Source organism: Alternaria viburni (genome assembly GCF_023758015.1).
Source record: "Alternaria viburni strain BMP 2772 chromosome Unknown scaffold_29, whole genome shotgun sequence".
In the NCBI taxonomy this organism is placed as follows: Eukaryota; Fungi; Ascomycota; class Dothideomycetes; order Pleosporales; family Pleosporaceae; genus Alternaria; species Alternaria viburni.
In genome coordinates, this window is record NW_026055798.1 from 210,943 (window position 1) to 235,845 (window position 24,903).

At 52.5% G+C, this 24,903-nt stretch overlaps 6 protein-coding genes across 6 annotated transcripts; 2 read left to right on the forward strand and 4 right to left on the reverse strand.

Moving 5' to 3' along the window:
• Positions 1-2,258: 2,258 nt before the first annotated feature.
• On the reverse strand, positions 2,259-4,031 carry J4E79_010236 (uncharacterized protein; the record flags this gene model as incomplete). Its single annotated transcript, XM_049359075.1, has 1 exon — positions 2,259-4,031. One exon carries the CDS (start codon positions 4,029-4,031, stop codon positions 2,259-2,261), a length of 1,773 nt encoding a protein of 590 aa, XP_049206453.1.
• Positions 4,032-5,179: 1,148 nt separating this feature from the next.
• Positions 5,180-7,416, reverse strand: J4E79_010237 (uncharacterized protein; the record flags this gene model as incomplete). The annotated part of the gene is made up of 4 exons (XM_049359076.1): positions 5,180-5,659; positions 5,761-5,837; positions 5,910-7,055; positions 7,155-7,416. 4 exons carry the CDS (start codon positions 7,414-7,416, stop codon positions 5,180-5,182), a joined length of 1,965 nt encoding a protein of 654 aa, XP_049206454.1.
• Positions 7,417-7,861: 445 nt separating this feature from the next.
• J4E79_010238 (uncharacterized protein) lies at positions 7,862-14,920 on the forward strand (the record flags this gene model as incomplete). The annotated part of the gene is made up of 3 exons (XM_049359077.1): positions 7,862-7,958; positions 8,129-13,194; positions 13,247-14,920. 3 exons carry the CDS (start codon positions 7,862-7,864, stop codon positions 14,918-14,920), a joined length of 6,837 nt encoding a protein of 2,278 aa, XP_049206455.1.
• A 100-nt stretch (positions 14,921-15,020) lies between these two features.
• Positions 15,021-17,141, reverse strand: J4E79_010239 (uncharacterized protein; the record flags this gene model as incomplete). Its single annotated transcript, XM_049359078.1, has 1 exon — positions 15,021-17,141. The coding sequence occupies one exon, from the start codon at positions 17,139-17,141 to the stop codon at positions 15,021-15,023; it is 2,121 nt and encodes a 706-aa protein (XP_049206456.1).
• A 605-nt stretch (positions 17,142-17,746) lies between these two features.
• On the reverse strand, positions 17,747-19,207 carry J4E79_010240 (uncharacterized protein; the record flags this gene model as incomplete). The annotated part of the gene is made up of 1 exon (XM_049359079.1): positions 17,747-19,207. One exon carries the CDS (start codon positions 19,205-19,207, stop codon positions 17,747-17,749), a length of 1,461 nt encoding a protein of 486 aa, XP_049206457.1.
• A 1,840-nt stretch (positions 19,208-21,047) lies between these two features.
• J4E79_010241 (uncharacterized protein) lies at positions 21,048-22,658 on the forward strand (the record flags this gene model as incomplete). The annotated part of the gene is made up of 2 exons (XM_049359080.1): positions 21,048-21,678; positions 21,730-22,658. The coding sequence occupies 2 exons, from the start codon at positions 21,048-21,050 to the stop codon at positions 22,656-22,658; spliced, it is 1,560 nt and encodes a 519-aa protein (XP_049206458.1).
• Positions 22,659-24,903: the final 2,245 nt, after the last annotated feature.

The window sequence follows — 24,903 nt, forward strand, 5'->3', positions numbered from 1 at the left end:
AGACGAACAGGCAAACAAGAAGAAAGAAAAGCCTAGATACTCAGGGCCTGAAGAGATGTTGAACAAGTTTAAAGTTTCGCACCTCGGGATCCGGCTCATCGACGCTATATACGGACCGCTGCAAGCATCGTATTTCCCGCCATTCTGACATGCGACAGCGTGGACTGATGAGGCGTCCGGCCATATGTCCTGTGAAGGCTACCACCTGCAGGAACAATAAAGTTCGAAGCAAACCTTCCGTCCTTCAGCGCGGAGACGAACTTGCGCAATGCAGATGCGGTGGGGAGGGAACCGTTGCTTTGACACGGCAGATGGGCCAGGGCCCCTCAGGCATCCATCGTCAAATGTTGGTTGCGGATGAGCCGTTTACCACGCGACTGCTAGACTACTCTGGGTCTAGGCGCTCGCTCGGCTGGGTATAGTGAGGCTATCGCAAGCGGGTAGTCGCGTGGCATGATTCACATACCTGGAGCTGCTGAAGCAATGGCTTCGTTTTTGATGGGTGCATCGCCCCTGAGTTGTTCAGCTCCGCGAGCAGGTTTATGCGGTAGATGCACGTCAACGGTGAATGTTGCAAGTTTCGACCCCGGATTACTACTGTCGCAATGACTCCAGCAATCAGATGAGAGAAAGAGGAAGACGAAAAACCTGCGCTGCCGCTTGCTACGCCTACTGTGTTGCAGCTGCGACAAGATGCACATCTCATACTCAAGAATCTAGCCATCGGGCTATTCGTTCCCTTCGCGGTGATGTATTCCGGTAAACTAATCGGTTTCATCGCTGCGATACCATCGACTCTGGCCCTGGTCCAGCGGCAGTACGTGCGTACCGTGTCCGGCGCGGCCTCTTTGTGATCTGAGGATTCGCAGCTGAGCGCCGTCATTGGCGGCATTATAGGGGTCTGAGTCGCACAGCATCCATAAGGATGATCTGTCCAAATGCGAGTCAATAAGTTCGGAAGGATCGCATTGCGCAAGCACTGCAGGATGAATGTATTCTGGTTGTTGGGAACTCTTGGAGTTGAGGATTGGCCGCCACGACGGGCGGAAGACGGCGGAAGACGTCAACCTGGATGCAGACTGACTCGTATCGATAGCCCAGGGAACTGATGGCTCGCACATCGCATTCAGAACTTTGGTAGGATGCGAACTATGCGGTAGCAGAACCAGAGTCCCATATGCGCCATCCTTCTTGCATGCTGCAGGGCCGCTGGCGTTCAGGCTATACGAATGTCTGTAACACGCCAGGTCAGCCACCGCATGAAAGATTACTGATGGAAAGATGTAAGCCCAACTTCGGGCCTTCTTCTATATCCCTCATTCCCTCTCCAAGAATAGGAGTACATCGGTGTAGAACTCCAATGGTCGTAAGCTTGATGAGATGCTTCCGCGGTATCTGATTGGTCTATGACATCATGCCCCTCACTTTAGCGCAAGCACGCAACCTGTATTGAAACTCTATCGCAAGATCGCAACCGAACATTGATCATCAACCACATCCTAAACCGAATCTGTTACCCATCCTCCGAAACCCGATTAGGAAGCTTTGCTATGGTCGAATGTCCAGAGTGCGGTGCAGGGGCTGATTTGACGAAAGACGGTGCTTGGGCGCATTGCGCTTCCTGTATGTCAACGCCCCTGATTTTGTAGACATGCGTGCTGAGTTGTTGTGAGGCAATACGGTATTTGAGCCAGGAAAAGAAGGTAGCCACTACAAGGGCAGCGGAAGCGGGTCTGGTGACAAGGAAGAAGAGAAGAAGAGCGATTCGAAGGATGAGAACGTGAAAAAGGACTGAAATTAAGGGGACGAGCTTGACTTCGAGCGTGAGATGTTTACGAATGTTGACGTATGTTCACCCAGTGATGACCATGGGTTGTACGCAAAGGCTGGACCTGCTTACAGTATGAATGAAATCGCTAATGTAATGACAGACATACAATATACGGCACATGCGTATCTCGCCCGATGTCCAGCAATGGTACATGATCGACGAAAATCTATTCTTGCGCCTATGTCATCTCTATCTCCGTGATCCTTTCGCTCCAATGGAGTAGCTCATACCTGAGCGATACGCTCAGCAGCAACACTAACTATTCATCAACTTAAGAAAACGTAGATTTATCCTAGGATTCCACAGCGATTCGTCTTGTCGGCGGAGACCGCAGATTTCCGCCGGTATCAGCTGTGTCAACATGATCTTTTCGACTTCGCTAGCAACTGTCAGTTGGTTCATTCTATCAGTGGAACATACTGTATACTTACACATTGCCCGAATCAGGTCTATGCTCAACATCATATCTGATCAAGATCTCTTCGAGATAATCCAGTACCGCTACCGCGGAGTACTGAGATGGGAACAGCAGCCAGCAATTTTTTGATTGGCAGTCGTGTCGGGTCTTTTGTCGGTGGAAGTACTGATCCTTTGGGTAAATAGAGGACACTTTACGCGATTTCCTACCGCCGACTCCCCCGGATGCTTCTGCCGGATCGTACTGGATGCGATACGGGCTAGAGAAACGACTGAACTCTGTCTCGACGACCTTTCCCAACCCGTTTATCCACAGCGTAGTAGCTGCGTACTCAACAGTCTCACCGAATGTGTCCTCCAGCGCATTCAAAGCGTTCAGTCGAAGTTCTTGAAACGTGATTGTTTGCTCGGCGAAAAGGGAACGGCCACCCTGTGTAGAGGTTAATGAACGGATCGTGACAGTGCGATCACCCCAATACGAAGATGTCTCCAAGAGTAAGGGCAGCACGCTGATGCGCAGGTCTTCCAAGGCGGTCGGATCTGCTAAGTCGAACTCCAGCACAACGCTAAGCTCTTGTGAGTTTTCGAGCTTCCAATGGGGCGCTGACCATCGCAAAGGCCTTGATATCCCGTGGTATTTTTGTCCGGGATCCTCGGGAGTGGTAAATGTACGATGTAAGATGCAAGCGAGTTTGCTAAAGTTAGTGAACGTACTGCGCTTTTCTCTTGAATGAAGCAGCAATGTGTACGATGCGGCTTGTAGCAAGCTTGCCCAACAGGTCTCATGAAGCCGTCTGCTGGCGTGAGTGAAGTTGACTGGCAAGCTTGTGTCCACATCAAGATCGATGCAGATATTCTCCCGTTCACTGAGAACCTCGGAAAAGATCTTGGAGAGTACGGGATGAACGGGTAAGGTCAGCAAGGTAGGGGGTGTCGGCTTTGTCAAGGTAAGGCACCGTCCACTATCCTCAGCGGCAAAATTGTAGATTTGCAGCTCGCGATCGGGTGCGAATCGGCTTGGTGCGCCAGAAGGTGGTGCTCTACCCAAACGGAACATACCACCGGAGCCGTCATATTTGATTGCAATCTCGAGCATCTGACTGCGAGATGCCTTTAGCATCACTTGGCCTTCGAGAATACACCGCATGACCCGGGTCATCGCTGGAGGATTACATACATCCCGGGAAGCTCCCTTGTCTTGCAAGTAAGCGACGTCGATAGCGAGGCGGTGGTGCCAGAGGAATCTCAAAAGTATGCCGACCTCAAGCACGTCGTATGTGTACGGGAATGCACATCTATCGAAGTTCAAGGCCCACGGCCTACTCGTAATATCGAGGATAACTTTACGGATCCAATGAACCTGCGAGCCCACTCGCTGGAAAAATAATACAGCAACCTCATCCGCAGTCGCCTGACTACGCTGTGAGTATTGGTAGCTGTCCGGAGCTATGAGGAACTTGTTGTTGGCATAGAAAGCCGAAGCCACATCCGAGTAAATAGTCCGACATGTCAGAAGCAAGCTCCTCTGACGCTGATGTTCTGGTTGGAGCGAGAAGCTTATGCGCTCTGAGCTGTATTCAAAATGTCGACGGAAGGTAACCTTGACGGGCTCGGAGAACTCGACGAGATCCTCAAAGATCTTGTTCCGAAGCTCAGCGGGTAGAGTAACGAGGGAATGTTTGCGCGGATCTGCTGGCTTCGAGTTGCCGCCCGATAGTGGTAAGGGGACTCTAGGATGCGCCTTAGTGAGGGCGTTAAGGGCAGTCGATTGCTTGGTGGCCATGATGATGGCGTTCCTTGATCTGAAGCGATGTGGTTGAGAGTCGTGGAGTGCGTGTAAGGTGTCAGTCAAAATCTGCAAGTCCTTAAGTATATCCAGGGTGGAGAGAACACATGGGGCTATTCAAAATCACGCCACACTGCAGCCTTGAGTCTTACAACGCAGTGGACCGTGCCCTTTGTCTTCCGACGCAGATAGTGGCCCTCACGACTTCACTACCTAGGTACCCAGACGAACGGGAAACCCCAGAGTGAAATCACGACTACGAGAGTTGGGGAATACGCCTTCAAATTGTATAGGCATCACTTAGTCTCTGTGTTCAGACTGGCTCCATTCTGAAATAGCCCAAATGATCGTATGCCCCACGAGGTCGCTCAATCGAAGTGCTGACAGGCGTTGCCCCGGTTATAGGAGGTGCGTTTGCAGAAGACGTTGAATCTGTGTGTGGAGTCGCACTGCTCGGAGCGGTGTTGTCGGAGTCTCGGTTACCCATGGCGCGTAGAAGTGAGAGTATAGTATATGGATGTATGCTGTAAGCGCATGTATCGAAGCGACGAAGTGTAAAACTGGATGTAGTGTGGAAGTTAAAAATTGTGATGTAGAAGTCAAGAAGCGTGATGTCTTTTTGTTATTAATGTGGTTGTTCCGACTTTGTCAGCACCTGCTCGACAACTTCAAAGCGAAGGAACTTGGCTGCGGGTGGAGCTTTTAAAATTCCGGCGATATAGGCGACAAACCCAGCTCCAAAGCCGAAGAGATGTGTCGTCTTGCAGCGCCAAGCGCATCGGGATGAGGTGTATTTTGAGTCGAAAAACATGACGGCAAAGTGTGGGACCATGTGGTGGGCATGTATAGTCGTGGATCCGCGCGTTCGTTTCTCCCCGATCTTGGTCATGTGGAGCACGCAATAAAACTTGGTCTTTCCCTTCAAGATCTCGTACTTCTTTGCATGACACCCCGTTGTGTACTTGAGCTTCGGCTGCAACGACTCGTGGTCAGACATCTCTCCATCCGTCATAGTACCCTCATCTGTATTTTCCACCTCTTTCTTTGGCATCTTGCTGTGTGAACGGCGTGACATCTTTCTGCCGTCTGTCTTCAACATCGGGACGATGTCATGAAGCATCCGAATAAGATTGTGGCTTGAGGGCTTAGGTATCTTTCACAGGAATCTTCACATCTTTCTCGTTGAAGTCAACATCTAACTCGTCGTAGACATTGTTTACGCATGGCACATGGGCGATGTCTCGCCTGGCATTAGTAACGGCGGCTGTGAGCGGGTGTGGGGTTCGATTGTCAATATCCCACTGGGGGAAGTATCCCGGATCGAAGTCGGTCAAAACGAGGGCCGCGCCGACCTGCGCGCTCAGATGTTGCAACTCCATCCTGATCGATTGCACATGGGTAGAGAGCATCGCAATTGTTTGGTAGAAATAGTCTTGAACCTTGACTTTCTCTTGGGATTTCTCTAGCTCTGAGTTGCTGAAGTTGGTAGGGGTCGTGCAGCTTTTCTGGAGGAAGCCGTGAAGAGCTGAGTTGAGGTCTTGAATGTGCTGCAGCCTGGGCACGAGCTGGTCCCGGTAAATTACGGCAGTGTCTTTGCCGATCTGCTTCTTGTTCTCCTTGTTGACCTAGAGACGAAACGGCGAGTCACAGAAGGTCTTGCCGACTACGATCAGAGTTAGAGTTCTCCACGGCACGCTGTTTCGACGATGTAGCCTCATCGCCTTACCAAGAAAGAGTATGCGAAAACCAAAGGTATACTGAAGCAAGTCTTGATAGGGCAGAAGATTTCGGTACTTTGAGTTGCTGCTGAGCAAACAATAAATGCACAACCATATGCTAGCCAGTCTTAGTACGTGCACTTTCCGCAGTACCCACAGTCCTCAGCAGAACACGCTGTATAGTCTGGCTCAGAACCTGAGTCGTCATCGTAGCCATTGCCAAACCCATGCCTCGCATCAATAACGACACCGCCATCATTGTATTCGTCCTCATCCGAAGCATCATCCTGAGTAGAGGAGACATTAGTCTCCGTCTTCTCCCACCTTTCGACCAAGTCTGCAGGCAACGCGTGTACGCCATCACCGTACTGGCTTCGGACCTCTAGGCGATCCGCTCCTGGGCAATACACTTCGAGTAACTTGTTCGTGCTGCTCTTGGCAATGTCAACGATCTCATTGAGTAGTGTTGCGAAGCGGCGGATACCGTCTCTATTGTCTCGGACCCAAGCTCGCACATCGCTCTTGACATCTTGTACCTGTATGTCTTCGAAGAGACCATGACCGTCGTGGTAGGCAACGATGAAGTTGGATATCTGTTTCATCCAGAGCGCCGGGTAGATGTCGGTCATGTCGATGGGTTTCTTGTATTTGCCTGAGCGTGTCTTCAGGTCAAAGATGGAGTGATGCGGTACTGTAGATCCGCGGTGTTCGATCTTGAGCTCTTCCGGCTTACCCATCGCGTTGCTGGGCGAACGGCCGATGGCTGCTTGCTGGAATGCTTGCAGAAGCTCATCTTGGTCCCCAGCAGTCTGTGCGGGCGCGACATCACGGACTGCTAGGGAGTCATCAATGTAGCCGTCGCTTTCGAAGCGTACAAGACACTCCAAGCCGCCAAACTCATATCGTATGATGCGCTGGTGTGTCTCAGAACCCTTGACACTATGCTCCCATGTGGTGTATGCTTCTGGAAACGTATGACCAAAGCCTCTGATATCCTTGATAACTTCTTTGGGGTCGTTCTCTTTCCGTACAAAGAAGACAGTCTCGCCAATGACCTCGATGTTAAACCGAAAGGCTTTGTCGACACCACGAGCGAAGCGCAGGAGGTTGCCAAGGGTGCTTCCGCATGCGAAGACATCGGTGTTCGTAGCGTCGAATTCGGGGTCGGTCTCTGTAATAGCATGTACGACGGGTGCCATGGGGAAGTCGGGATACTTTGCAGCATTGGGGTCGCGAAAGTACTGTCCGTCGTCTTCTTTCAAACGCTGTGGAGCTTGGAGTGGTGTCCAGCGAGGAGGTTTACCTAAAACTGTCAGCTCCATCTGGTATGCAGACTACAGCAAGATGAAAACGTGCAAAGTGGGCGGGCTAACGTCCATGTAGGCACAAAAAGAATCCTTACCTGGAACGACGATGGTAGGTACCTCGTCATTGAGCCAGTTGTACGACGCGACATGTTGGCTTTTCGATATCTCCGCCGAGTCGATTGGTTTCAGACTCAGATCGGAGCTGCGAAACACTTTCACAGGGTCTCCAAGCGGATGTGTCTGGAGATCCGGTTTTGGCTGCTCTCTGTTCTTTGCGAAGTGAGGCGCTCTTCCTCCGCGGCCTCGCCCTCTGCGTGGAGCCCAGCCACCTCTGCCGCTGCCTGAAAACGAAGCCATATTGTGGAAATGTACTGACTAGTTTCGAAATTGTGAATTGCGAGGCTGAGTTATGCGCTGGATGGAAAGCGACACGCCGGCTTCAAGTATGGCATGCTGCCTAGACAAGGCTGAGTTCGTGTGGCGCTGTTTGCTCAACATGCAGGTCGCACAGCGCATGCCTGTAGGCCTCAATTCGTCCAGAGCTCACCAGAACATGCAGGCAGACAAAGATTGATGCCTCGCCGCATAACAAAGTGTGAGTCTCTTCCAATCATTCGCACAGCCCGTTATCAGAGAATCATCGCGCATGCGCTGGGGTCTGGTGCGGCCTCCCGGCTACCCATTCAGAAAGCTCAAAAGAACCAAACGCCCTCTGAAGAGCGATGGAATAGCGGCAGATATCAGCTTGTCTTGATAAACCTTTTCTCAACAGTTGATACCTTACACGATACAAACCTCATCCATGGCGGACCAGGACGCCGCGAAGCGTGCCGCAGGGCTGACAAAGCTCTTCAACGCTATCATCCATGGTCGTCGCGAAATCAAGACGGCGGGCGACAGTAATCGATTCTTGGAGGCGTTGTGTGCTCAAGAAGACTCGTCGAAGTGTGTTGAGTGTCTGATCGCGTCTTCGGCAGGGCTAGCGGCCGTCGGCGTTGCCTTCCGCACCACCGGGGATAGCGCGTTCCTCAACGGGTGGGCAACCGCCGTCATCAATCATCTGGCCCAGCCCTGGAGCCCCCTGTCAAGCAACTCTACGGCGGCCAATTCCTACAGCGCGTCCTCGAACAGATTGTCCAGCCTCCTACATTCTGGAACACCTTTGTGAACGCGCATGATGGTCACGTGCTTTCCAGCGATGGCACTCGCGCGTTCGCGTGGCTGCTACTCGAGCTGCTATACAGTCGTTCTGAGGACATTCCAGATGTGCGAGATGTCGCAGAACGCGTCACTAAGAATGCATCTTTCATCGATTCAGACTCGCTAGATATCCGCAACATTGGGCATAAGATCAAGCATGTCCTCGACAGCACATCCGACCAGACTGTCGACGGCCCAGGTGGGCGACACGACAACGACTTCGCGCAAATCCACAAGATCAAGCTCCTACCGACGCCAGACGAATTCGCATCTTCCGAGCATCCATTCTACAGACGCGCTGATTCCATCGTCTCTGTCACCCCGGAGAGCCGTGGTCTTACCCATGTTGACAACCAATTTCGCTTACTCCGCGAGGATCTTCTTGGGGAGCTACGTAACGACTTCCAGATTGCCAGTGGTCAGAAGAAAGGTCGACGTAAAGTGGTTCTCGAACACCTGCAATATGCCGGTATCGACTGCGGACCAGAGGCGAAACCCAAGCCTTGCTCGCTGCAGCTTCTTTGTCCAGACGACGTTCCTCAGCTGCGCAACGTCAAACCCGCGAACCGCAAGAAGTTCCTCGCCGACAACAAGAACGTCCTGAAGCATCAGTCACTGGGCTGTCTCAGCAGCAACGGTAACATTGTTGCGTTTGCAACTGTGGACCGTGATGAAGATCTCCTTGCGAAGCAACCTGCTGTTGTAGTGCTGCGAGTGGCCGACGCCAGCTCGTTTGGCAAAGTGCTGATGGCATGCAAGCTCCAATCTGACCTTTGCTTTGTGCAGGTAGATACTGCTGTATTTGCGTATGAGCCTGTCCTGAAATGTCTTCAGGACCTGACTGAACTGCCACTGGAAGACCAGCTCCTCAGTCTTACGCCAGACTCCGCGGAAACCCCGTCCGGCATCCAACCGACAAAGACTGTCAACGCCATTCGCGACCACTGGGAAGAGGACCTTCAAGACATCATCGGAAGCACTCATCCAATCAAGCTCGACCAGGCCCAAGCAGAGTCACTGCTGACTGGTCTAGTAAAGAGAGTCAGTCTGATCCAAGGCCCACCAGGTACAGGCAAAAGTTTCATCGGAGCACTCATCGCAAAGATATTGCACGATCGTACCAATGAGACGATGCTCATTCTCACTTACACGAATCATGCTCTGGATCAATTCCTGGAAGATATCCAAAAGGCCGGCATCCCTGCTAGTTCGATCGTGCGGCTGGGATCAAAGTCGAATGCCAACACTCGCGCACTGACCATCAGAGAACAACCAAATAACTACAAGATGACGGGACAAACATGGACCATGATTCAAGACCAAAAGTCAGAAGCGGAATCTTACCATGACGCACTCGTCAGGAGGATGACATCTTTTACGTCTATGCGGCTCAATGAGCAGATGCTCCTAGACTACTTAGAGTTCTCGGATGATTCAGAATACTTCGATGCGTTTGTTGTGCCCGACAATAAAGACGGTATGACAGTTATGGGGAAAAAGAATAAACGCATCGACAAGTACTACCTAGTCAAGAGATGGGTCAATGGAGAAGACGCTGGTATCTTCCTTGGTCATGCGATGCAAACATATCCACACGTTTGGAATGTTCCGCCGCAGATCCGTCTTGGACTTCAGGCGCAGTGGAACAAGACGATACTTGAAGAGCGGGTCACCGAAATAAGCACACTTGCCAACAAGTACAACAAATGCTGTGCCCAGGTCGTTCGACTATTTCGCGAGAAGAACTTTCACGTGCTCAGTCAGAGACGCATCATCGGATGCACTACCACAGCAGCTGCTATGTACACCGAAGAGATCCGCAAGGCCTCACCAGGCATTGTTCTGGTGGAAGAAGCTGGAGAGATCCTGGAGAGTCATGTGCTTACAGCTCTAACCCCAACCACGAAGCAGCTCATCCTGATCGGCGATCACAAACAGCTGCGGCCAAAAGTCAACAACTATGCCTTGACTGTAGAAAAAGGAGATGGCTACGATCTCAATGTCTCTCTGTTCGAACGCCTCGTGCTCAGCGGAGTTCCACATACCACGCTCAGCAAGCAGCATCGTATGCGCCCTGAGATCTCGTCCCTCGTTCGGTCGCTCACATATCCGGAATTGGAAGATGCAGAGAAGACTCAAGGTCGACCGAACTTACGTGGTCTTCAAAGCAACGTTATATTCGTGTCACATTCGCGCCCTGAGCTCAACGCGGTACAGATTGCCGACGGCCGCGATGGAGGTGCTAAGTCCAGCAAGGAAAACTTGTACGAGGCTGAGATGGTGCTGAAATGCGTGCGGTACCTTGGTCAGCAGGGCTACGGTACGGAAGACATTGTGGTGCTGACACCTTACCTGGGTCAACTATACCTGTTGATGAACACTCTGTCCAAGGAAAATGACCCCATTTTAAACGATCTGGATTCCTACGAGCTCATCAAAGCGGGTCTAATGACGCCGGCTGGCGCGAACATTTCCAAACGCAAGCTTCGCATTTCAACTATCGACAACTATCAAGGTGAAGAGAGCGATATCGTAATTGCATGTCTCACACGCAGTAACGATGCTGGGGATATCGGTTTCATGTCGTCTCCTCAGCGAGTCAACGTGTTGCTATCACGAGCGCGAAACGGTTTGATCATGATCGGCAACGCAGACACTTTTATGAACAGTCGCAAAGGCAAGGAAGTATGGGTACAGCTTATGGACCAGCTGAAGCGGGACGGCCATGTCTACGACGGCTTTCCTGTCAAATGCGAGCAGCATCCCGAAAAGACCGCGCTTCTAACCGAGAAAGAACAATTCGATACGGTGTGTCCAGACGGCGGCTGCTCTGAACCATGTGGCAAACTACTCAACTGCGGACTGCATGCTTGTCCCCGTCAATGTCATCAGTTGCAAGACCATTCACGAATGGATTGCAATGTCATCATCTCCTCAACATGCCCTAGTAAGCACAAGACCACTCGAAAGTGCCATGACAAGGCGCCAGCGCACTGTCGGAAATGTGAAGCCGAAGTGCGAGCCAAGGAAAAGAAGCGGCAACGCGACCACGAGCTAGACGAACAACGAGAGGCCAAACAACGTGCATATACCGCTCGTTTAGTCGAGATTGAGGAAGAGATGGAGCACCAGAAGCGCCTTCTGAAAGAGCAGGCCGAGGAAAGAGACCGCCAGCAAGCGCTGGAGCAGAAGAAGCAAGATCTTCGCAACCTGCAGGAGAGGGTCAAGAAATCCAAAAACGCTCCAGTGCCGGCACCTTCGACATCTACTACTACGCCGGTTCCACCATCCGATACTACCAAACAACAAGGCGATAAACCAGCGCCAAGTACAACGACTGATCACCGTAACGATACCCCGACCAATGACGAACCCACGTCGTCGGATTCGGACGAGGACCAGCCTGATTGGGACAAGAGTGAAGCCAGAGATGAGTGGGAATGGCAGAAGAAATTTGAGGGTGCAGAAAACGAAGCTCTCGACTCTCTGGTACCTATGATAGGGCTTGAATCCGTCAAGCAGCAGTTCCTCGCGATCAAGGCCAAAGTCGATACGGTCGTACGTCAGGGTGTATCACTTAAAGGGGAGCGTTTCGGTGCTGCCCTGCTAGGCAATCCTGGGACAGGAAAGACGACTGTGGCTAGGCACTACGCCAAGTTCCTAGTTGAGGTAGGAGCTTTGCCTGGTGGCCACTTCATTGAGAGTTCTGGATCAGCTCTTGCAAATGACGGCGTATCCGCTTGCAAGACCCACATTGATGACATACTCCAAGCAGGAGGTGGTGTATTCTTCATCGATGAAGCGTATCAACTGGTATCTGGAAACAGTCCCGGCGGCAAAGCGGTGCTCGACTACCTGCTTGCAGAAATGGAGAACTTGACAGGCAAGGTCGTCTTTGTTCTCGCAGGCTACCACAAGCAGATGGAAGCCTTCTTCTCCCACAACCCTGGCATTCCGAGCCGCATACCAATCCGAATGGAGTTCCAGGACTACGAAGACCGCGAGCTACAACAAATCTTCTGCCAGTACATTGACAAGAAGTACTCCGGACGCATGAAGATTGAAGACGGCATGAAAGGCCTTTACGTACGTATCGTTGCGCGGCGCATTGGTCGTGGTCGCGGCCGTGATGGCTTCGGTAACGCCCGCGAAGTCCAAAACAAGATCGCACAGATTACCGAACGCCAGGCCAAGCGACTGCGCAAAGCAAGAAAAGCCGGCACGATGCCGGATGACTATCTCCTTACCAAGGAGGATCTGATTGGTCCGGAGCCTTCGTCAGTTCTCAAGAACAATGCTGCATGGTCAAAGCTGCAGAAGCTCACTGGCTTGGCCTCAGTCAAAGAGTCGGTACGAGTACTTCTCGACGGGATACAGACCAACTACCAGCTCGAACTGAAGGAGAAGCCTATTATCCAGTATTCGCTGAACCGCTGCTTTGTTGGCTCCCCCGGAACTGGAAAGACCACCGTGGCCAAACTCTACGGTCGCGTTCTAGCCGACATTGGACTCCTTTCGCTTGGCGAGGTCATCGTAAAGAACCCAGCAGATTTCGTCGGGAACGTCATAGGAGGCTCAGAAGCCAACACCAAAGCCATTCTGGCTTCCACCGTCGGTAAAGTTCTCATCATCGATGAGGCTTACATGCTTGCTAAAGCTAGCGGTCCCAACGGCGGTGACCCTTTCAAAGCTGCAGTCATCGATACCATCGTTGCCGAAGTTCAGAGCACCGCAGGCGAAGACCGATGTGTGTTGCTGCTGGGTTACAAGGACCAAATGGAAGACATGTTTCGAGATGTCAATCCCGGCCTTGCGAGGCGGTTCCCACTCGAATCCGCGTTCGTGTTTGAGGACTTCAATGATGCTGAGATTCGTCAGATCTTTGACTTCAAGCTCAAGGGAATTGGATTTGATGCGAAAGACCAAGCTAAGAAGGTAAGGTCGCATATCAACTTTGATGTATTCTCACTAACACTTCTCAATCTAGGTCGCCATGGAGGTCGTTCAACGCGCGCGCAACCGCCCAAACTTCGGCAACGCAGGCGAGGTCGATATCCTCCTGGATCGCGCGAAGGCGTTACATCAGAAGCACATATCCTCGGGCAAAGTCAAGCAATTTGGCACTTTCGAAGCCGTCGACTTTGATCCTGATTTCGACCGCGGTACTCGTGCAGCTACTGAAGTTTCGGCTCTATTCCAAGATGTCGTAGGGTGCGAGGATCTGATCAAGCAGTTCCAGGGTTACCAAACCACAGCTGCCAATATGAAAGCTCTCGGAATGGACCCTCGAGAGCAGATACCTTTCAACTTCCTCTTCAAGGGGCCGCCAGGTACCGGCAAGACTACTACGGCTGCAAAGATGGGCAAGATATTCTACGACATGGGCTTCCTCAGCCAGGCGAAAGTGGAAGAATGCTCCGCTACCGACTTGGTCGGCCAGTACGTTGGGCACACCGGGCCTAAGGTTCAGAAGCTCATGGAGAAAGCCCTGGGTAAGGTACTCTTCATCGACGAAGCCTACCGTCTGGCAGAGGGTCACTTCGCTACCGAAGCAATGGATGAGCTAGTCGACTGCCTCACCAAGCCCAAGTATGCGCAGAAGCTCGTCGTCATTCTGGCCGGCTACGACAAAGATATCGACCGACTGATGAGCATGAACCCTGGACTCACCAGTCGCTTTCCCGAAACAGTCATGTTTAAGCATATCGACCCAGAAACATGTCTGAAGCTCCTTGTCAAAGTGCTCTCAGATCTGCAGAAGAAGAAGAAAGCGCCACTCGATCTATCCGTGATCGATCCGCCGTCATCGCAACTACGCCAGCAGCTACTGGAACTCTTTGGTAGGCTATCAGTCCTAGAATCATGGGGCAACGCTCGCGACGTTAAATCGCTCGCGAAGAGCATGTTTCAGGCACTCATCTCAACGGCCGTGCCTCCCATCACCACCCTCGTACTCACTGAACCTATCATCATCCGTACTATGGAAGACATGGTAGACGAACGTTCACGGCGGCATGCCGCAGCAGGCACGAGCCGGTCAGGAAAGCGAATGCCCAACCGCCCCATGCCCCCACCACAGACTCAGAATCCGACGCCACCTAGTGCACAAGGCTCAAACACCTCAACGAATACCGCAGCCCCACCACCAACAGCCGGCACCGATACGGACAAACCGGAAGACGACAAGAAGCCGACGGAAAAGAAGACCGAGCCCGCAATGGAGCCTGAAGACCCGTTCGCTTCTATCTACAAAGTCAAGCGTGACGCAGGCGTTTCCGACGAAGTATGGGAGCAGCTCGAACGCGATAAGCACGCCATGGTGGCCAAAGAAAACGAATACCGCCAGCTTCAAGAAGACAAGCGCCAGTATGAGGAGCAGATCAAGGAATTCATCCGTGCCGAGAAGGCAGCTGCCGACGAAGAGGAGCGACGTATCCGCGAGCAAGCGCGTATAGCAGCGGAACTAGAGAGGCGACGCCGCGACAAGGAACTGGCAGTCGTTGAGAAGGCGCGACAAAAAGAGATGGAGAGGCAGAAGAAGCTGAAAGTAATGGGACCATGTCCGATGGGGTACATGTGGATCAAGCAACATAGCGGGTATAGATGTGCGGGTGGGAGTCATACGCTGTCTGACGCCCAGATTGATGCGTATTGTCGCTAAGAGAGGATGGATGGGTTATAGATGGCAGAGGGGGGAAAGTCGATCGAACAGTTCATTTCTCTCGTTGCTGTCTAAAAGCAACATAAGAAAATACCATTTCTTATGGATTGTTCCTCCGACCATTCACCACAATATTACCCCAAATATCTATTCTCCTCAACGGAACACTTGCGACATTACACTCCTTCGCCAAAGCCGCAGCCGAACTCACACCCTGCCCACGCTTATCCTCAAACTTGTCCGTTCGTGGGCTATCCGGCCACTGGAAAGTCACCATGATATCGCGACTAGCAGCAGCCATTTTACTCGCTTCCATGAGGCCATCCGCCCTGTCTCCATCGGACTCTCTGCCAAATCCGAATCGCTGCGGCGACAACGGAGTATCGTCTTGCGGCTTGATACTCTGCCCATAGAACACCAGCGGTAGAATGCTATCTTTCCAGATAGGAACGCTATGCCGCCTCTTCCAATTCGCGATATTAACCCAAACGGAGAGAATGCATGTAGTGACGGTAAGGCAGATAGGAAACAAAAGCCATTTCAACCGCATCTCCACACACGCTTTCGTCTCCCAGGCTAACCCATACACCACATCCAAAGGCGGGTCGTGCGCGCCGTAGCTGAAATCCCGCGCTGTAGCACTACCATACTGAAAACGAAAACGATTGGTCATGGCATTCGCTACAGCATCGAAGAGTTTCGTGACATTGGCATGGCTCGAGCTTCCTTCTGTTTCTACCAGCGGCCGCAATACGGCATTAACGCCTATATGCGCCAGATTAGACTGACTTTCCAACTGGCAAAACTGGCTATTCTTGCAGTTCTTGAAGCAATCAAACGTCTTGTACGATTGGCAATACCCATCGAAAATATCGTCATTCATAAGCATAGCGACCGCTTTGACGAATTCGGCTGGTTGCCGGTATATACACTGTTCCGGCCACGTCATATTCTCAAACGTGTACTTGTCGTGCGTGAAGTCGAAGAGCTGTAATTCCGCTGTTGCGGTGCCGTCGGGGATGAAACCGCCGCTGTATAGCGTCCAGGGACCTACTCGACACGGCTCGCGTCTTGTTGTGTATTCGTATTCCGTGTTGGAGAGGCTGTTTCTGTAAGTGGGCAGGTCGAGTTCTTCGTGGTGGGCGCCGCCGATTTGGAGGCGCATGGCTGAGGAGGGGACTTCCCATTCGTGGAGCTCGGAGTCCTTGATTATGCTTTTGTAGGTGCGGGTGCATGGGTATAGGCTGCATACTGATGCGGTGAGGGGGGTACTGCCGATGTTGAGGAGGGTTGCGTTGACATAGGCCCATCTGGATGCTTCTCTGACGCTGTCGGTTAGGAGACTGCCCATCCAGGTGAGGTCGGGAGTTGGCTTCATGATCGAGACTTCGAAATGGCTTGCTCCTACTGATAGGTTCAGGCCGCTGGGTAGAGAGTGGACGGTGTTGTTACTCCACTCTGTACTCTCGATCTTGCTCGTTACTAGAGACGCCACGTCCGTGCACGTGTTGCACACTCCAACTGTCGAATGCATGCTCTGATTAGAGTCGAAGAAGGCCTTTTCCAGTTCAGGTCTTGGACCCAGGTTACTAAACGTACAATTTCCCGTGGGGCAACTTGTGCGAATCTTGTTCTCAATGCCGTAGGGCGATACGACACTGGACAGAATTGCGGCGACAAGGTCGGTTGTGGGGCCTCCGTCTGAACCACCTGTAAAAGGGATGTAGCCACCACTCCCAGGTACCGTGTGCGCGAAGGGAAGTGATGCATTGAGCGTAGCGCTAGGAAATGAGCACGGCGCCGCTCCATTAGCCTGCTGAGCAAAAGGTCCCACCAAGAACGACAGTAGCAACACGACGGCAGCAGCCAGTGTAACAAAGTCCTTGAGAAAAACAGTCGGAATGAGAAGCAACGCTCCGTAGGCTCCGCGGCTACCGTGGTCGAATCGCTGGATATCTGATAATGGCCGGGCACTCGTAACATTGAACCAGTCCCATTTCCTCTGCGATATGATCTGCGCGACCGTGACGACTAGTAGAGCCCGAAGGACTGTTGATAAAAGCGCGACGAGAGCGTTGAGGTTGAGGTCGCTGCCCCAGTCCGGTACGGGTTTGCCGTCGTATACTGCTAGGATGCCTGCGATTGAGGCTACTAAGCCGATTGCGCAGGCTATCGTGAGGGTTTCTCCGGCCCAGGTACGGAATATGTAGCAAGACTCCATCTTTTGGTGTGCGGAAAAGATTGGATACGTGCGAAGACGCAAACACGTGTGGTGCTAACGGAAGGCGCAACTTTGAAGTTAAAGGTTCGTCTTTCTGCAAGGAGATTCACGCGACCCTTCGAGCAGCCAGAACACGCACTCGTACCTGCTTTTCTTTGTCTGCCACGGCCTGGAGAGGCGGCCGTAAGGACTCGGCTAATACATCTGTCGCTCTGCTAAGTGTGATCTGATGAAACGTGACAAAGAACTCACGCCATGGCCCTGCATGCGTCCGTTCTTGCGGACAGCGAGTCAACTCGTCATTTCCACCATCTTATACAACGAGATACTCTCAATTAAAAAGACGTCGCACTTATAGAGATTTGTAGTGGTTTGGCTTCGCAGTATACAAGTAGAACTATGAACGCACACATAACGTTATAAAGTTTCCGGGAGGTGTTCGATGAGATTCTGGTCGCTAGACCGACGAACTACCTGATGTTGTATACTCTTAGGTACATGATAGTCAGAAATTCCAGCTCAAAATGATCCAGCGTATTCCTCCGCGGACTCACACGCTACTGCGCCGCCATCTTCTCCAGCCAACGTGGTCGCCCACCAGCCACTTACTGCAGTCGCGTCGACTCTATTAACCCCGGCGGCGGCTGCCTAAAGTTCCAATCGTCATATAGTTTCTTCCTCAGATTATTCCACAGACAGACCAACTCAGCCCCTCTCCATGTAGAAGTGTAGTCATGCGCCTGGAGTGCCTCGCTCAGCGGCTTAGCCATCCAGTCCATAGTAGTAGCTCTGCTGTACCCCAAAACGCGCAGCTCTTTCCTGCCGAGCTTTCCGACTCTAACTTCTATCGGAGCACCCATATCGAGAGTCGAGATGGTGAGAAGGTTGCCGTGGCCGTCGATCCAGAGATCAGGGGTGTTGAGTTCGAGAAGAGCTTTCTCGGTAGTGGGATCGGGAAGTTCAGGCAAGCCTTGCAATTTCTCAACCATGAATTCGGATAGGAGGATAAATACTTGTTGTTGTAGCTTTTCCGTTAAGATGGTAGTGGTTTGTTGCGATGCTCCTGTGTCAGGAGGTAGGGTAAGTGTTATGCGGATGGTGGAGGCAGGATGGAGTTTTCGACTGAGGAGTACGAGTATCAAGACTTTGATGTTGATACGAATAGCGCCGAGGATGTCTATCTTGGCGGGCGCGATTTCCAGTACGATGGTCTGTGGAGTGGGCTCTTCCCAGTGACCTAACATCTCATCTAAGACCTCGGGATGATGGCGCCTGTTGTGATAGAGGCTCATAAGCTTCTGGAATCCGTCGAAATCTGTAATGGTCTTGTTGCTGGTCATATTTACACTGATCCGGTTCACACGTGATGCAACTATTCCTGCGTTGCGCACGTGGACTAGACCTGTCCGAGCAATATCGAAGTCGAGACCATGTATCGTGTGTGATTCCAAGTCAATTGTGACTCCATCTGGTTGGCGTAGTAAGAGCCCTGCTATTCGTTCTCGTATGTCCGTTGGTAAGTGTCCAAAATGGTAGCGCCCTTCATACGGCTCCCACGGCTTCCATTGAAGAGGTTTGCCTTCGTCTGACGTGAGGAACTCCTCACGATCTTCCTCGCTCCCGTTCCACATACTCACGTAGCTGTTCTCTTCCTCTTGCTCTTCCGGACGTGTGATTATCGAGACCGCACTCATGAGGCGATTGGAGAACGAGTATTTGCGTATGTCGAGGACGTCTTCTACCGCGAGAGCAGTAAGCATGTTGTTGAGCATATGCGCTTTATCGTTCCACCCTCTACCCCTGTCAACCGCTTCGTTTACAACATCTGGGGTATCCGGTATTTTGCTAGCATCTCCGAACGAAATGATCTTGAGGAGATCTGGGTTCTTCCATATCAGGCGTAATAGAGGCAAAAGTTCGATCCTTTCGCCACACGAGCAATTGGGGTGCGTGCACATCGTATTTGTATCGATAATGACTTTCTTCAGGCGGGAGAATTGTGATCCGATTTGCTCCAGCCATTTACAGGCATAGTTGACCTGGAAGTATTCTTCGTCGCCAGCCATATGTTCGTCACCCCCATCGTCACGATCTTGGACTCTAGAGATTACGAAGGTGTTGCCGCTGTATAGAATCCCAGAAGCTTCATCATGTACCTGGCGGCAGGACGATAACAAAGCAAGCCCCTCGTGAAGGTCATGTCGGAACTCCGTGTCTCTCCCGACCTCATCTTCGTACCAGTGATAGTAGTCCTCTAAGTACTTATTTGAACTCAGAGGCTGGTGATATGGCTCGTGGAATGCATCCGCGTTATGAAGTAGGACTCGATCTCCGCGCTTGAATAGTATTCCGTACACGTAATTTCGAATCTCGGGGGGTAGCTTCGTAAGGAAGGACACCGCAGATGGGTCGGTCGGTGACGAGGTGCGAGCTGCAATAGTCTGCATGACTTGAATATCGATCGATTAGTCGGAGTGCTACCAGTGTAGTCGGTAAATTGGTTCGCTGGTTGACGGTCGGCAGGTCAAGAACAATGTGTACTTGACAAGCAATGTGTATATCGATCAATTGGTCGTGGTATTGCCAGTGTAACCGGTAAGGTAGAGTGGTGCTTAATAGTACGCGAGTCATATAGGCAGGCGCGTTGGGGAAGAATTAGGCTACCACTCCGACTACGGAAAGAGCGCACGGACTGAGGATATTTGTGACACCATTGGGAAGAGACCGTAATCAGGGGTTGCAACAGACTTGGCAGGAGGGTAGATTATCTCAGATACTATTCAACCCGAGCGAAAGTATATGGGCGTAGTTGACTGGGCACATGGTATCGACATCTTATGACGGTCGTCCTGAGAAATTCCAGCGGTAAAGTGCTCTAGCCCCTTCATAGTAGGTCTCATGGATCTTCACGATGCGCAGGTCGGTCGGTCGATGGCCGTGTTAACGATGAGGGTGGGCGCTGGGAGGTGGCCGATGGGTCGGTCTGCTGGTATCGATGCATTGTTTACGAGTGGGGGACAGAAGGCGAGAGAAGCCATCGCCAATGAGCTGTAGACAGAAGGAGCAGGTGACCTGGTAATGGAAGTGACCATATTCGGAAACCGCGAAGTACAAAGTTGTATTTCCTATGGAAGGTGCAGGCCGCTGCCGACCATGGTGCATACGCCTCACCACCTTACCAACGCATAGCCTCTGTGCACATTGTATTCAACAGGGTGCGTTATGCCAGGGAAGCGAAAAAGCAGGAAAGCGCCGCAGTCGAGATGATGGCAGGAGTCGAAGTCCCACGAGACGAATGAGGAAATGGATGCAGAGCAGGAGCTAGGCGAGCCTAACCGAAACGGTAGGATGACGAGAGCTGCTGACGTTGTTCTTGTTGGAAAGACGATGCTTCACCAAGCAGTACACGATGCAGTCGCGGGGTTGTTAGCGACTACCCTGCGTGAAGACGTGAGTCGTCCGTGCATGACGCGTTCCGAGGCGCATGCACAGCAGATCATCAACACAAGACGGGCGCATCTCGCATGTGAAGGGGCAAAGACGCTTCGCGAATCTTGTGAAGGCGGAAATACGACCGTACATATCTTCACGCGCAGAAGATGGAATTTGCCTCCATGTGGCGCAGTGCACAGCCACAGCGTTGATTGGCCGAGTCCAAAGCTCCCCGTGGCTGAGCATGGTTACGTCAGAATGCCTGTCGCAAGCGCGGCGTCTCGAGCAGGTTGCACATGGGCAGTCGACTCCCTGTCGCTTGCATTCCATAAAAAGGTTGTTGCTCCTGCACTCGTACACCGAAATAGAAGATACCCCTCCTGCCCATATCCCGCGAAAGACACCTGATCGCTCCTTTATCTCTCCTTCACCTACGAACCTACCTCGATACCCCGCGAAACACGTCTCGCAAGCATGAGCGGCCATGGAGATCCTCGATTGCTCTACACAGTCGGCGGCATTAAAGCCTACCACATCCAGCAGGGCGAGGAGAGCCCTCTCACACCCTCAGGGCCGCAGACCCTCTCGCTGCTGATGGTCCCTACCAACTCGCCCTTTGCAGACCTCAGCAACACGCGCGGCCAGAACGAAGCGCCCGAAGAAGACTTCTACCTACACCTTAACCTCCCCCCGGAGCTAGATCTCCCCCTCCCCGCGACGACACAGATCTACCACCAGCCACCGCGCAGCTACCTGATACCGCGATGGGACTTGGGCCCAGAGAGCGGTGCCTTCACACGCATTGAGTTCCCGCCAATTGGCAAAGGCTCGACATCGGTCACGCAGGAAGATGTGGATACCTTTGAGACCATCTTGGCACAGTGCACAGCCTTCCTCGAGCGTGCGCAAGCCCCCTCACACGAGAAGGGCAAGGGCGACATCAAGGCATACAACCCCCAGGACTACCAGCCAGGCCAGGGCTACGCAGGCGCTGTGAACAATGGCGAGGTCGTCTTGGTCGACGAGGAGAATGGCAGCGTCGTCGGTGAGCTGGCTGAGGGTGCCATGATCCACGCCGACCCAGCATTGCAGCAGGGATCCAAAAGTATGTCATCTGAACCTTTTCCGCGCGCGCAGGTCACTCATGCTAACACAGGTCAAGATCCCGTCGAAATTGTTGTCTCGCCAGACGGCAAGCGCATCGACATCCGACCGCTTGAAGAAGACTACCTCGAAATGGCCCGCCATCCCGCATACAAAGACTCTGGCCTCGTGCAGAACGCCGCCGCCGCATCTCGCCTTGTCGTTACCGGCTCCAGCTACCTTAGTAACATGATGGTATCCGGTGCCGAGAACTTCATCAACAAGACGAGGCCGAACGAGAAGCCCATGGTGTTCAAGCCTGCCACCCACGAGCGCGTCCGCAAGATCAACACCCTCACAACCGGCGTCGCTGGCTACTCAGCCAAGACTGTAGGCCAGCTTACCAAGTACGCCCAGAATGCTGCAGCAGGAATGGCAGGCCACAAGAAGACACACGCCAAGAGCGTAAACCCAGATGGCACGCCCAACACCAACTACAAGCCAGGACTGTTGAACAAGAGCTTGATCGCCTTCTCCACCGTCGCTGACGGCATCTCGCACTCGGGCAAGCAACTCCTAACCAGCAGCGGAGCCGCAGCCAGCGCCGCCGTCGGCCACAAGTACGGCGCCGAAGCAGGACAAATCACCACCAACCTCGCCGGCGGCGTCAAGAACGTCGGCCTCGTCTACATCGACGTCACGGGCGTCAGCAGAAAAGCAATCATCAAGTCCGTAGCCAAGGGCATGGTCGTCGGCAAGGTCAAGGACAAGAAGGGCAACGAGCAGACCGTCATGGTAGGCGGTGGCGATGGCGGCACCATCACGCCCAGCGACTTGAACCCAAACGTCGGTGTGTCTAACAATAATGCCCCTCCCAACCAGTCTAGCACTCCTACGCCTGGTGGTCAGGTTTCGTTTGGTGGGCCGCCGCCTAGTTACCGTCAGGGTGTTGGTGAGTCGCTTGAGGGTCAGCCTGCGTACTATCCTCAGGAGAAGAGGTAGAGCGGGTTATGAGATACGAGGTATGAGGTTATGACATGGAGCGACTGGCATCGCATGTAAAGAGTTGAGGTAGCTTTCTTTTCCTAGTTCGTTTGTGCGCTGTCTGCTGTTCTAGCGATATACACTTTCAATGAGAGATGTGTTTTCAAAAGTTCAAAAGTTCAAAACATTCCAAGTCTTTTAACATCTAGTTCTGTCTAACTTGCTAACACTCCGGTCGTCTTGTTCCCGCATCTCAAACCGAGCGTCTCTGTCCAACCTACCAAACTCGACAAAGTCAATGCTCCTTTCGAAACCCTCCGCGGAACGTAACTGCTCCGACACCTCTCTCTGCTCCTCGGAGTGCAGAAGGAAGGGATACTTGAGAACGCAGCAATTACCGTAGAAAGGGGAGCATGAAGGGGGCCGGGGCGAGTACACTCATATTGCCAGCAAGCCTGTGATATAATATGGCGCAAAATCGCGATCTCCTCGAACCGCAAAAGAGTGGGTTACTGTGGGTATATAACAACGCCGCGGATAGCTATAGGGAGGATAGGAGGGATGGGGAGGAGAGGAGAGTATGACGGTGGAGAAGGGGGCCAGGGCGAGTACTGCACATATCGACCGCAAAGACTCTACTATGATGTGGCCACGTAGGAGCAGAAAGAGCGGTGTTAACCCCCCAGGGGTCCTTTCATGCGTTGCGTTCCCAAGCGGATGGTTCGCGTAAAAGGCGGTGATGGTTCGTTACAGAGCCACCTCAATCCTCCGGCGACTGACTCTTGCTACTCCTTACGGCGGCTCGGTACCTTGGTACTTGCGTGCTTCGTAACGGCGAGGTCGGAGTCGGTCGGAGTCAAGGTCCCCCGTTGTACCGACCTCCCCGTACGGCGCAGTCCTGTCTCGGTTTCCGCGTATCCCGTATGGCGTCTCTACGGCGCAGTTCAGCTCGAGTCGAGTCGCCTACTCCGTTGTTGCATTGAATGGCGAGGAAAGTGGAAAGTGCGTGACGGTGTCTCGTACGAGTATGATGGGCTCGGAAGATACCGATGTAACTATGTAACTGCAATGTGGATCAGTGGAGTAAGTCCATACCTTAAACATCCCTTACTTCGACTCAGACTTCCGTGTTAAGAACTGGGACGACTTCCCGCTTCAGAACCTGCGGCTGAGTCCAACGTTCCATCACGACTCGTCACCTATATTATTACTACTCCTTCGGTTATTACAACGTTCCGGGTACCGACCGTCGCCTGTCAGTCACCGTCACGACACCTCGGTACTGTAGATCATGACGACTCAAGTCACTTATTCGGCACGGCGCTTACTTCTAGAGTCATTCGAACGTTCCATCTCCATGCCCCCATCACATCTGCCACGACTCGTCCCTCTATAACACAGTTTTTGCTATGAAAACGGGCTCATCTTAACTCGCTTCCCCTTGCTGTGCTATAGTATACCCCTTCACCACCTCATAATGGCGTTCCGAACCAACGAGGATACGCATCCTGCGTATCGTTCGATCGATCGCCGCGGGTGCGCCGTGGAGTTATTGACAACGTTCTGTTGTGATATACCTGGGTAAGGTAGGTAGGTTACTACGGGCGTGTGTTAAGCTAAGCTACCAGTATGGTATATCTTCGGTTGATGGACCGGTAGGTATATCGGGATCTACGCGTATACCCTTACCACGACGACTATACACACGCCATTCACCGTGATCCGTCACATCACCTCCGCGCCGCCTCCGTCTCCGCATGTGATACTTGATTGAGGTTTTGTCGCCTCACGACTCGGGCAGTGTGATGTGCAGTCTGCAGTCTGCAAGTCAGACAACCCCCTTCCCCTGTAGATTATACCACCCTCCCACTATACTTCCCCTCCCCCCATATCACGACATCGTCACTTACGTCGGCTCGGCACCGTTTGGAACCGTTAAAGGGCGCTTAGCATGGCTTGGTACGCGATTGGTATATGTTTCATGCTTTATACGCCCCCTGTCTTGCGGCGCGCTCGCTTACCCTGAGATGATGCGCGCGCTTGGCTCTTACCTGCTTTACTGAATTGACGTATACGCTTGGGGGAGCATGGAAGGGATGAGATGAGAATTCTCCGATGCAATGCCGTTGGCTGATCTGCGGTTGCGCGAAGAGGCGTGTTTGGGGTGGGCTGTTGAGAGCGCGCGTGTATGGGCTTGGCGGCGGTGGGATTTCAGGGTTGTGGTGGGTGGTGGTATTGACGTCGTTGTTACGGTGGGAGTATT